Source organism: Crocodylus siamensis, chromosome 9 (assembly GCF_052110815.1).
Source record: "Crocodylus siamensis isolate JL-2025a chromosome 9, ASM5211081v1, whole genome shotgun sequence".
NCBI lineage: Eukaryota > Metazoa > Chordata > Crocodylia > Crocodylidae > Crocodylus > Crocodylus siamensis.
Genome location: NC_143403.1, coordinates 49,655,200 through 49,668,499, shown reverse-complemented (window position 1 = coordinate 49,668,499; position 13,300 = coordinate 49,655,200). Strand labels below are relative to the sequence as shown.

Sequence of the window (13,300 nt, the reverse complement as noted above, 5' to 3'; positions counted from 1 at the left end):
TGAGTTTGCCCTGAATTCTGGTGTCCTCCTGCTTTACTCTGTTGTTCTTATCTAGCAATTAAAAAAGGGTTAATTATGCCCAGAGATTGCAAGAGGGTTAATTCCAGCTGAATCTTGATAATTGTTTCTTAGATGAGATGTTTCTGCCTCTTCCTTTCCCAGCTTCATGCAATGTGAATTTTAACAGTTGGTCCTGTGTGTATCTTGGGTCAGGCCCAGAGACTTGTATTCAGTGAGGGGAAAAAGCATTTTGCTTCCTTCTCTTGCATGCATCTGGGATTGAACCTGGAGGCAGGTCTCAACCAAGGACCTGTCTGATGCCTCAGAGAGGAGTAATTGCCCGTTGCCAGTTGAGCAAGCCCTGGCCATGGCCCTGCTTGGAAGTGTTCCAAGAGAAGGCATTAAGCCCCTGCAGAAATTTCTTCTGCAATACATGTTTTCAGAGCAAAATAGAACTGTGAGAAATTATTAAGTAAAGGACATGGGAGCAGGTGGCAGGAGGAGGGGAAAGCTCGACAGCCTGAATTGTGGGGCTTATAACTTATTGTGAAGGGATTCTAGGATTCCTGTTTCAGCAAAACATCACCCCTCAACTGGTGGCATGTGGCTTAATCCATTTGAAATGAAATGTTCTCAATTAGCCAGGAGGTTTGATGTGCTCCCTGCCTCAGCTGTTCTGCTCCCTCCCCATCCCATTTACTGATTCAGCAACTGTTTGGAAGGGAGAAATTATCCCTGGACACTCATTTTTATGACTACATTTAAATACTGTGACTCCCTTGTGGGGCCAGCACTGTTGCTTTTGCCTTCCTCCCAAGTGCCTCACTTCATAAGAAAATTGAGTTGTGGTTCTTGCCGGGACAGTATTGTTTAAAATGCCCTATGTAGCACCACAGAATGAGCTGCTGCTTCCCAGGCAGGGAGTGGACATATTCTATCCCCTTCAGAGCACTGAGGATGCAGTCTTGAAAAAGGAAGATGCTCTCAGTCTCGTATCTCATGTCCTCAGCTTCTGCTGCCTCTAGAAGAATCAAGGATGCTCAGCTTCTTGCTAGATCTGGCCTCAAGCACAAACAAGCAGCTGCCAGGCCCTAGGAGATGAGAGGTATGCTAAGGATGATGACAGGCAGTATGACAAAGGCCTGCCTACTGTAAGGCTTACAGCCATAGAGAGTCCCAGGTGGCCTGCTTTTCCAAAGGTGCTGGACTCTTAGAGCTTCAGCAGGAGAGTTCAGCACCTCTGAAAATCAAGCCACAGCTCTGTACGTCAGAGATGGGGCATAGGTGCTGACCATTCCTGTCTGCACACCCATTGTGTGGGGTAGGAGAGGTGTACTGAACTCCTTCCTAAGGATGGGCAGATCATTACTCTGAAGGATATAACTGTAGCGAGACCTTCACTCTGTTAACTATAACAGCCACAGTGAGAAGTTTAACTTGGACAGCACCTGGATTTTGCAGTGATGTGATGAATCAATTTGCCTGGGTTCCCCATAGACCTCCTACTAGGAGCACTTACAGCAGGGCTTCCTGCCACTTCCCCTCCTGTTTTAATCCTGGTGGAATTTTCCCATCAAGCTTCCAGCAGAGAGGCAGACAGAGCCAAAGTTCCCCTGGAAAGAGAGGCAGGTTGGGGAGCACAGCTCTGGCTCTGGCTAATTTTAATAGCTCATTCCCACTGTAGCATGCCATGGCTTTCAGTGCAAGACTGTCCCAAGAGCAGGGCTATGGGATGTGACTCAGTGCGCCATACTTAAAAGCTGTCCACAGTCTTGTGGGTTGATAGGACATCACTCGGTGCCTAATTGGCCAGTGTCAGCACTCCCATTGGATTCAGTGGTAGTGGGATAAGATCCACAGGTAGGACCCCCCATATACTTCACAGTGTAATAAGCCTAAATTCTGCAGTAGCGTAATTGTATTAATTACATTGATTTAATTGGTTGCTATGGAGCATCCTTTGCTGCATATGAAAGAGGTGTCAGAAACAGAATGCATCTAAGTTCCACTAGATTTGTCAAAGCTGCTCCTCTCTGCTCCCCTGCTGCTTGTTGAGATCTCTTGCCATGGTTTCCTTGGGAAGGGAGGGACTGGAAAAGCCTCTGAACCAGCCTAGCATGGCAGCAAACCCAGGAGGAATCTCTGAGGCTGGTTCCCCTGTTATGCCCCAGAGTGGCAGGGTGCCTCCAAAGAGGTCTTAATACTATGCAAGGTAGGGTCTACAATCCGCACAGCTAGTCTTAAAGTGGCTGGTAGCATGCTGATTCTGGCCAGCCTACTTCCATCCATGCTGACATCCCTGACCAGATATGCCTTTTCCCACTTCCAGGGCTAAACCAGGCATCTCTATAATTTCCCTATATTGTTTCACTTGATTTCCAGCCATTTCTGCTGCCAGACATCAGGGACAACAGCCAGCGCAGATATGCCTTTTACAAGGATCTTGAGCAGTGGTTCTGGGCTTTGCTTGTCCTGCAGTTTGTCAGTTGAGATGCAGGACACTACCTGCCTCTTCTGGGCAACGCAGTAGACAACAATGTCAATCATCCAGCTAATGCCCCCACTGCAGAACCAAAGATATAGCAGTAAACCAGCTTTGGCAAAATGATGGGCTTGGCTTCAGTACAGTGAAATCTGGTGAATTTGTGCCTTCTTCATAGACCAGGGGTTTTCAACCTTTTTGAGTCAGTTCCTGAGGTGCTGCTGCTCAGAGCAGCCCACAATGATCCAGGCCTCCCAAGCAATTGTTCCCAGTGCTCTTCCCTCCCACCCATTGTACCCTTGGTGGCCAGTTGAGAAGGTAGGAGTCCCCTGGCGGCCAGATGAGCTGGGGGGAGAGGGCAGAGTGGGGGGACTGATCAGCGAGTGTGCCGGCAGTGGAAGTGGAGGCTAGCGCCCACTGCTGGATACCCCCAAGGCCATCCCACGTACCCCTGGTTTGAAATCCCCGTCATAGGCTACCAAGTTCCACAGCAAATCCCTGGAGCACATGGAAGTCTTCTCTGGGGTTGAGCAGTGGTGGGAGGTCACATGCTAATGAGGGGGAAGGAATGGCAGCATGAATGTTTGGTGTTGCTGTAGCAGCTTCAATCTGAGTATTTCCCCCTCTGTCTCTTGTGAAGGAGGTTGCTGTGGAGAGATCTTTAACCCACCAGCTATAAGGCTCCAAACTGGAGGATGTAGCAGGAATTACTGTAATGTGGATAAGAATGAATAGGTCCTATGGTTGATGGACTCAATTTCTGAGGTGTGGAGCTAGAGGACCTTTGTTTAAATGGTGCTTCCTATGTCATCATTCTCCTGTTTTTATGGTCAGTGGTGTCCAGGAAGAGGCTAATTTTGGGTATTCTCTGAGCAGAGCATAGGGGCATTGCTTGCATGGCATGGCAGAGTGGGTAGTCCACCATAAGCCCACAGCTCAGAGTGGTAGTCTGCTGGGGAAGACCCTCTTAAAAGTTTCACCGGCCAGCGTCTGGGAGAATCCAGTTCCATCACTTCCCCCACACAGAGGAGAAGCAGTGATAAACAGCCTAGGCCTGCAATTCTGAGTTGTAGGCCCGACTGAAAACAACCTCCTTGCACCAGCAGATCCCCAAAACAAAAATGCCTGATTTCAAAGGACTGTTGAGTGTGTTACCCAGAAGCCTCTTCAAGTGGAGATCCTGCAGAGTTTCAGCAGCCGATTGAAATAACTCGGCCCCTGAGGTGTTTTCTTTGGCAGATCAAACCGCCATGTGTTTTCACTCCCTAAGGCAGTATTCAGAGGAAAAGGGAAGGCCTGAAATTTTTTCCTGGGTGTCCTATCTGGAGCTGCCTGCCTGCAGGTATGTGTGTGCAACTAGCATCCAGGCTGCAGGCTGTGGCGGGGGAGAGCTGAACTGCTATTACTGGCCCCATTGAGGGGGGTACACGGTGACTTGCGGCTTCATTTCATCTCGAGCGGTGCCTGCTCAGTTCTGTAGCCAGTAAAAATCAGGTTTACATGGGGAAAGGTGCCAGAGCTGCCTGTGAATTCCATCAGCCTCAAACCTAATGTGTTTCATCTCCCCTACCTTTAAAGTGTTCTCTCCATATTCATCCAGACTTTCTTGTATAATAACTTTCTCTGTGGGGTGACTCCCTTTCCTTTAAGGTAGCGTGATGATGAAGTCTTGCAGCCTTCACAGAGGTGTCAAATTAGATGGTCTGGGAAGAGTGCTAGCCTGATGGTAGAGCTTCCCTCTGCCTGGCCTTGTAGTCTCCGTCCTGCATGCCAAGCAACAACTCCCTAGAATTGTCTTTGAAAACAAGAGCTGTTGGGTGTCAGGCCATGTACTGACAGATGGGAGTTTACATCACAGTGGCTAAGATTCCAGTTACAGCCTGACTAAAGATGGGTTATAGGTCAAGGCCCGCTTGCTGTCCTAGGAAGCGGTGCCTTCATGGCAGGGAGGAGGGATGGATGTGGGGCAGAGTAAAGCTTGCCGCTCATATACTGTGCTATGGCTAGAGAAAGTGCAGAACCCCATGGCTGAGGGATGGTTCTCTGTGACTGTGGGGGCCTTACCTCGTCTTTTGTTCATTCATGCATCCTGGCAGAATCCACCGGATCCAGGGACTGGAAGGATGGCCATTGTCTGGGGTTTTGTGCTCAGTGTTCCCCTCCATTGAACCCTGTGACTTGTACCTTTATCTTTGTTGTGTTGTACCTGTAATCTTTTGATGTTGGGGTCCTCTAGCCCCTCCTTCCTCTAATTGGTTGGGCCTTTTCATGCTTTGGGTTCTGCTCACCCTTCCTAGTTACCTGGGATGCTGAATGATGAGACTTTTGCATTAAATACAGCTGCTGCTGCTTTCTATTGGGCTGGCAGGAAATTCAGCTTTCCCTCAGGCCTGTGGAAGATGGCTCCTCCTTACATAATTATTCTCCCCACTTAGGGCTCCTTGAGACTTGATCTACTTTCCTGAAGCAAGACCTGATCTGGGGGGATCCTGTGTACCTGTGATACCTGGGGGACTCGCTGCTCCAGGTGCTCAGTCCTTCTGTGGATCAGACCTATTATGCCAAACTCACCTGGTCTGTACCATCCAGTGGCACATGCCAAGTTAACCTTGCATGGTGCGGGGATGCAGGTCAGACCCTTTCCTCAGCCTCCCTCTCTGCTCTCTTGCAGCTCACCTTGCAGAGCACCAAGTCCCGTGTGGCCTTCTTCGAGGAGCTGTAGGAGATGAACCAGCCACCCTGCGCTGCTGCTTCCACCAAGCCAGCCATCAACCAGCCAGAACTGCTCTGACCAAGGACACGTATGCACATGCCACTGGCTGGGGAGCCAGGTTTGAGCTCTTCCACCCACCAGCTGGGTGCAGTCTGGGACGTGCTGCCATTCATGTGCAATGGACTTGGTCCATCAGCTGTCCAAGGATTTCAGCATTATGTTCTCTAGCTTAGTATATATTAATGCCCTGTAGTTTTTAACTATCTGCCCTCTTCTCCCTTTTATAATGTAGAGCCGAGCTATCCCCTGCAGTCTTTTTAATGGCATTTTACTTGGTCATGACTCTTGCATGACTGTTTTGGGAGATGGCAGGGTAGGAGTGAACATGTACATGGGAAGAGACTCCTTTCCCACCAGCCCTGGTTCAGGAGACACCACAAATGCTGTGTTCTCCTGCAAGCAAAGATGTGGCATGGCTGGCAGTTCCTGGGGGCACATCTGCTTCTGGCCAGATGACCACAAATGTCAGCCAGATTTCAGAGGGGAAGAGTGCCTCTAGGACCCCTTGGGAACACAGCGTGCTGTGATGCAGTTCTGTAAGTCAGCAGGGCAGCCTCACCTTAGAAAGTGTGCTCAGCTCTGGCTGCATCATCTCTGAAAGAACCTTGCAGGAATAGATCAGAGATGAGCAATGATAACAATTGGAGGCTTATGGAGGCTTCTGTACAAGGCAAAATTGAAGCAATTGAAACTGTTTACCTTAGGCAGGAGATAGTGAAAGTACACAGCAGTGAGTACACAGCAGTGAATATGGGAGGGAGGATGGGATCACTTCTTCTCTTGAAGCATAAGAATGAGTCAGTGGTTAGTTGAATTGGATGATGGCATGCTCAAAGCTGGCCAAAGAAAATACCTTCTCAACTTGTGCAATGGGTCTGTGAAACTGCTAAAAAATGTCATTCAGGGCCATGAGCATAGCAGGCTTTAGCTGGATACAAAACCAGCCAGTTCTGACACAGTGTTACAAGGTTGAGCTCCGATCCCCTGTCAAGGGAGGAGCCCCTCGATCACTAGGACCCAGAGAGAGTTTTTTGGGGTGTAAATCATCCCTTAGCTGCATGCTACAGAGTTGTTTTGCCTTCCATGGAAGCATGTGGTTCAGGTCATTGTTGGGGACAGAATACTAGACTAGGGATATGTCTGTATTATCCCTGTGGCAATCCCCAACCCACTGCCCACTCATTTGCTCTCTGCACGTGCTGCATGGTGTTATCCTATTGCAAGGCTGCTTTTTGGCACAGAACGAGGGATGCTCTTAAGGTCTTAGTCTTGGGCAAGTCCCTGGGAGCAGCTCTGGGTGTATCTAGCACTGCTCCGACAGTAAAGACATGCAGCACGTGTGGGGCAGGAACTTATGGGAGGATCTTGCTTCTCCATGGCACTCTCAGGATCATCATGGAGACCCTATGCACATCCCAAGGTGTACTGCTGAGCTGACCTGTTATACGTGCTTCTGTTCATGAGAATTGCAGCTGCTCGGCCTCTTTGCAAACCTTTGCTCTTGCTCCTTTGTCACCTTAGATAGCACAGAGAGCTGGACTTCTGCTGCTGTAGCCTCTCCTGGGTGTTGAATCCTGCTGAGCCCATGCCATAGGAGCAAGGTGGCTTTGTCTGGGGCAGAGTCTGTGGTTTTCAGTCTCTTAAGGAGCATGCTAGGAGTACTTGTGGCTCCTGTGGCCACCCTGGCACAGAACCACACGAGATTTGTCCTGATGTGGCCATGGTGGGATTGGCTGTTAAGTGCAAGGAGTGAAGTAGCTTTCTAGGCAGCCAAATGGATGAGGTCAGTGGGGGCCTCACCTTCTGAAAAGAGCAAACCCAGGCTACCTCCTGCCCTTGGGAGAGGAATAATGCCTGTCACGTGCTTTGCCACCCCCCTGCCTCCTGTGCCAAGACTAACTCCAATCAGCCTTTGCTTTGTTTTCTCTGTGTTGGGGGATGTGCATGGATAGGTGCTAGGAATCATGTTTACAATTGATCTTCCAGGCTGGATCGCCCTTCACAAACTTCAGAGTCCTGCCCTTGAATGATGGCTTCTGATCTGCCACCCATGCTGAACTCCCTGCCCATAAGAGGCTGCTGTCCCCTAACACCCCTCTGGTCCCATTATTATTGCATTCTACTTTGGTATAAAGCTTTCCAGCCAGACCAAATAGAGCAGCTTCTCGTGTGTTAACCCAGGTGTTGGCCTTGAATCCAGGGGCAAAGAAGTCCCACATCTATAGCAGACCTGGGGATACTTTGAGTTTTGACAAGTAGGATCTTTCCCAGTTGCCCATTGTCAGTGCTGTCCATGTTTACCTGGTGAGTGCAATCATATCCTGTTTACCATTTCAGTTGCCTTTTTAAAAAGATTTCAGTGGTCCATTGGTACCCACGTTCAAACCTGTGTGCTTGTGTATTGGTCACAAGATGCCTCCATGGTGCTGGGCCTACTCGTTTCCAGAGTGGCGTATAAGATACTATTTTGGAGCGTGTTGCTTTTTGTAGTGCTTGCAGGGGAAGGAGGCAGAGCAGATGCCCAGATTTCCAGCTACAGAGTCTGACTCTGGGTCCTGGGGTACTGCCAGGTCCCCACTGGGACCCTCACATCCACCTACAGACCCCAGAAACAGTGCAGTCACATTTACTGAAAGGCTGGGCTCATGTCCTGGTGTAGCCTAGGAGCACTGAAGAACAATTCACCATGAGCGGGCTGACGGCTAGAGCTGTGAATCCCAGCCTCGCTACAGCCGATGGAAGCATGACACTTTTTTTGAGGAAGCCAGGATTTCTCTCAGAGTTTTCAGTTAATGCACTGGGGCAAGTTCAACCCACATGCTGCCTGCCAGCATTTAACATCCCTAAACTCTGCTCCCCACAGCATTTGCACAGACTTTTAAGCCTGGGCACTTGGACGGTACTGTGAAGTCCAGCATGATCCTCAGCTGGATACAAATTGCAGTCTATTTTGCCTATGCGTGAGGTTTGACTGGGCAGCTCTGGGGAGACTGGCTAATGACTTTTGGAACTGGAGTAAATTTCCTATGGAGATGGATGAGGAGGTGTTTTCCCCTTTTCCCTTTCAAAATCCAAGCACTTTCCTTCAATAACACTAACAGTGATGGCCCACCTGTCCACACTCTGCAAGCAGCAAAAACACTAATGATCCCACTTTAACCAGCACAACTAACCTGCTTCCCCCTACCTCCTTTTTTTTCTTTCTTTCCACAACTGTCTGTTTTAATCACAAAGGATTAAAGGATCACATTCATCCCAGCAGTGACTTCAGGCAAGGTCTGGCTGTGTTGGCCCTGAGGTTCAGCTGATGGCTCAGTCTGCCATATCTCTTCCGGCTTTTAGCAGATCATTTCCTGACATCTTTTTTTTTTAAATTGAGAAGGTCCCTGATTTTTATTGACTCACCTTCTATTTGAGAATGTATGCATCTGAAATTCAGATAGATACAGTAGCCCTTTTCCTTGGACAGGGGCCAGTATGTAAGGCCCTTTTTCTATTCCCGTGGATTGTTCCGAAGAATTGATTGTTTTCTCATTTGTTTTAATAAAAACTCAAGGCACTCCAAGAGGCACTGTGGGCTTTTTTGGGGAAGTGGGGGGCCAGAATGAATACAAGAGGGCTTTGTTCCTGTAATACTGCAGCAAGTTGTAAAGCAGCTTTAATGAGTGACAGGACTACAGCTCCTCCAGAATGGAAGTTCATTTATGCTGCATTTACCAACACCAAGATACAATGCCATCCACTAGCTATAGCAGGGGTGGAGGGCCACTTACCGAGTTTTGGCAAGTCATTGAGGGCCACATGGGTAGCTCCACCTCTTGACAGGTGCCCTGCCCCCGGTCGATATCTTGGAGCCAGAAGTCCTGCTCCCTAACCACTGACTTTTGCCACCTGAAAGACTCCTTTCAACTCGGAACCAGAAAAATACTAAATTATATTCTAAAAATCAAACATACTACAACACGCATTAATTTCATTTCAAAAAATATTTTTGTCCTGATTTACATGTGTTTGTGTAGTGTACATAGAGGTGTTAGTATAATAGGTTAAAATGAAGTCTCCCACTTGTAGATTGTGGGAGGGTGGATATAGAATCATAGAAAGGAGGCCTGGAAGGGACCTGTAAGAGCATCAAGTCCAGTCCCCTGCCATTTGCAGGAGGTAATTGGGTTCAAACAAGCTCAATAAGGTGTTTGTCCAGGCTTTTTTAAAAAAAGACGACCAGAGATGGCAACTGAACCACCCCTGCTGGAAGCATGTTCTACATGCTAGTTATCCGTATGGAAAAGAAATTTTTCCTTATGTCCAGCTGAAACTTTTTCTTGACTAGCTTGTGTCCATTGGTCTATGTTTTCCTCAGGGGTGGGGGGGGAGCTTTTCTGAAAAGTTGTTCTCCTAGATCCTGGTGTTGTCCCTTGACATATTTGTAGGGAGCTATCAAGTCACCTCTCAGCCTCCTTTTGCTCAGGCTGAACAAACCCAGATCCCAAGGTCTTTCCTCAAAGGGCCTGTCCCCCAGGCCCTGGATCATGTGGGTGGCCCTTCTCTGTACCCTTTCAAGCTTGTCCACATCCTTCTTGAAGTGCGGTGCCCAGAACTGGACACAGTACTCCAGTTGTGGCCTCACCAATGCTGGATAGAGGGGGAGGAGCACCTCTCTGGATCTGTTAGCATCACATCTGGTGATGCATGCCAGAGTACTATTTGCCCTGTTGGTGGTTTTGTCACACTGGTGACTCATATTCATCTTCTGGTCAATTGACACCCCCAGGTCCCTTTTGGATGCAGTGCCTTTTGGATAGGTTTGTGGGTATGTGGGGTGTGGGTGTCTGTGTGGGATTTGAGGGGGGTGGATAGGTATGGGGGGTGTGGTGTGGGTGTGTGTGGATTTTGTAGGGGGCTATGAGTGTGTGGGGGGAGGGTGGTTGGGGAGGGTTTGCCCACTGCACCCTCCCTCCCCTGCAGCAGGCAGAGCCCCAGCCAGCACTCCTGCAAGCCTAGGCTTTGCAGTCCTGCTTCTCTTGTCCCCAGGGCACCATACGCCCACTTGCTGCCACTTCCCCCCATTTGCCAGTGCTGTTGTTCTTCTGCCACTTCCATGTCCGGCCCCACCCCCAGCACCAGGTTCCAGTTTCTCCTGCAGTCCCAGCGATGCAACTGGGAACAAGGTGGTACTAGAGCTGCTGGCAGGCGAGCAGGGGGGGAGTGGGAAAATGGCTGTGGCAGGTGGGGGGAAGGGACAGCAAGCAGGCATGCGGAGCACAGCAACAGCTGGGTGGGAGTGGGGGCCGCATGCTGGTGCACCGGAGCTAGTGCCAGTGGGGCAACAGGAGTGCGGGGTCAGGGCCAGCAGAAGTCCATGGAGCCAGGCTGGCTTCTTTCCCTGCTTGAGCAGTGCAGCCTGGCTCCATACAGCCCCTGCCAGCCCAGAACCTATGCTCCTGTGCAGAAACTGCTGCTTGGCATGGAGGAAAGCAGCTCCCTCCCTTGCCGTCACCAGGCAGTTTTAGCTGCATCTGCCTAGAGCCTGCACTAGGCTGTGGTGTGGCTCCTTCGCCACCTTTGTGCTGCCTAGCGCAGCAGCAGTGGCCATGTGGAGCGGCCACAGGGCAGCTCACAAGCGGCAGTGAAGGAGCCATACCGCAGCCTAGCACGGTGCAGACTCCCGGCAGCCTCAGCAAAAACTGCCCAGCAGTAGTGAGGGGGAGGAGCTGCTTCTCCTACATGGAGCAGCAGTTTCTGCCCAGCTGCTCCTGCTCAGCCCAGACATGCAAGCCCAGAGCTGGCATGGGGCCCATGCTCAGCAGTGGCATTGCGGGACAAACTGCTGCTCAGCACGGGAGAAAAGCAGCCCCTCCCACTGCTGGTGCTCTCTGGTGCACCTGCTCGGAGCCCATGTGGGGCTACCTGTACCTGCTCTCTGCTGCCACTGCTGCCCCACAGGATAGCCCAGAGGTGGTGATGATGCAGCAGAGATGCAGGACAACCTTGCATGGGCTCCAGGTGGCTGCATCAGGAAGCATTGGCCACTGGCGGTGCTTTTCTCCCACACCGAGCAGCAGTCCGTTCTGCACCGCTGCTGCTCAGCCCAGACAGGCAAACGTGGGGTCAGGGCTGTGCGCGCTTGTCCCCACCTGTACTGTGGGGTTGGGGCAGAGGGGACTGGGAGCAAGCAGGTGTGCAGGAGCCAGCGGCAGCCAGACAGGAGTGCGGGGCCTGCACTGGTGTGCTGGAGCAAGTGCCAGTGGCACAGCAGGAGCATGGCGTCCTAGCCAGCTGGGGCTCTATGGATCTGGGCCAGCTCCCCTCTCTCTGCTGGTGCAGCCTAGCCTGGCTCCATAGACCCCTGCCAGCTGGAGTTCTGCATTCCTGCCACCCTGCTCTGGGCCGCACTGGCACTGGCCCTGGGACAGCAGCGCGGGCACTGCATGCCCGCTTGCTTCCACACTCCCCATTGCTTTCCCCACTTTCCCACCCACCGGCCGCTCTGCACCATGTGGCTTGCAGCTGAATGGCCGGACCGCAAGACTCAGCAAGAGCTGGCCTGGCCTGTGGTCCTCCTCTGCCTCCACCCCTTCTTACCTGAATTACCCACTCTGGCACAGGGAGGCACAAACTGCCACACATTCCCTGTGGGGGCCTTGCTGTTCAGGGTCCTGTCATGGTTTCCCTTGGGTCCTACTGCCCCTAACTCCTGTCATGTTTGACAGGCAGCCTGGGGCAGATAAATATTAATTTTCTGAATTTTTTAGAGGCCCTGTGGGCCTGATATAATGGCCTGGTGGGCTGGATGCAGCATGCAGGCCATATTTTGCCACCCCTGAGCTATAGGATGGCCCAATGCTGGAGAACCTCTGGAGGTAAGAGAATAACATCCTGTCTGTTCTATCCATGCCAGTGGTTCTCAACTGTTTTAGTCAGGACACCTTTCACAACTTTGTATGAATTTGGTAGTTTCCCCACTTGAGAACCATCATTGTGCTGCTTCTGTGTACCTCAGTGATTCTCAGCCAGGTGCTGCTGTACACTTCTGCCTGTAGTGGGGTTTTCTGATAAACTAAAGCAGGCAGTAGCAGAGGCATAACTAATGAGATTTGTGCCCTGGGCAAAACTCCCGTGTGCCATTGGGATAGGAAGCTCCTCTGACTAGGCAGTGCAAGGGGCTCCTTCAACCCAACCCAACCCCTCCAGATGGGCAATGAAAAGGGCTGCATCCAGAGCACATGCTTTTGCCATAGCTGCTCCCGCAAGTGGGAAGCTGTGGCACAGACCTGTCTGCCTGGCACAGCTCCACTTCTGGGAGGAGTGTGGGGTCAGAGCAGGGAAGGGTAGCAGGAATGTGTGCTTCAGCCACACCTGTTCCCCAGTCTGCCTTTACAGAAGATGTGTGAGACATTTCAACCGGGCTGTAGCAGCCCCCCACATTATACACCCTAGTTAAGAACTGTTCATTGGTGATGCCTTGTACACTGCATTGCCCCATGTCCACCATGTCTGCTCAGGAGAGAGTGTAATGTACCCCCTTCCTGAGCAGGGTAGATCTGTATTGTATAGACTAAGTAAATTAGAGATCTATGTAGCACAAGCTTTCAGGAGCTGGAGCTCACTTTATCAGCTGCTGAACTGTAGGTGGCATGAGCTGACAAAGTGTACATGCCACAGTTTTCAGCAAAGGGGAAGCGAACCCTGCAGAGTCACCATTTCTTCCCTGCTACCTGGAGGTAGAAGGGAAGGACAGCATCGAGTGAGCAGTCTTGGCTCTGCCTTCTCCATGCACTGTCCAGCATAGCACTGTCTGTTTGCCTGGGGCCATCCATTTTCTCCCAGAGAAGGAAAAGAGCAGGAAGTAGACTGGGACCCTCCAATTTGCAGTGTGCTTCCTGCGGTGCTGCTTGCTCAAGGGAGCCCACAATGATCCAGGCCTACCAAGCAATTGTTCCCAGTGCCCTTCCTTCCCAGCCAACACTAAACCAAAGCCCCAGTACAACTGAGCTTAGGCATTGTGTAAGGGAGCAGCTGATGCAGAAGATGGTGCCTTCTACTTG

General features: G+C 50.9%; 1 protein-coding gene across 7 annotated transcripts in view; it reads left to right on the top strand.

Moving 5' to 3' along the window:
• Positions 1 to 8,833, top strand: part of NF2 (NF2, moesin-ezrin-radixin like (MERLIN) tumor suppressor) — a 72,238-nt gene extending 63,405 nt beyond the window's left edge. For 6 of the 7 annotated variants that reach the window (XM_090062281.1, XM_090062280.1, XM_090062279.1 and 3 more), the window contains one exon: positions 5,154 to 8,832. In XM_090062281.1, the coding sequence (XP_089918407.1) occupies positions 5,154 to 5,204 (51 nt within the window). In that variant the 3' untranslated portion in view covers positions 5,205 to 8,832. Of the gene's footprint in view, positions 1 to 5,153 lie in introns of all 7 variants that reach the window. The other variant, XM_090062282.1, reaches the window with a different exon arrangement.
• The last annotated feature ends 4,467 nt before the right edge of the window (positions 8,834 to 13,300 follow it).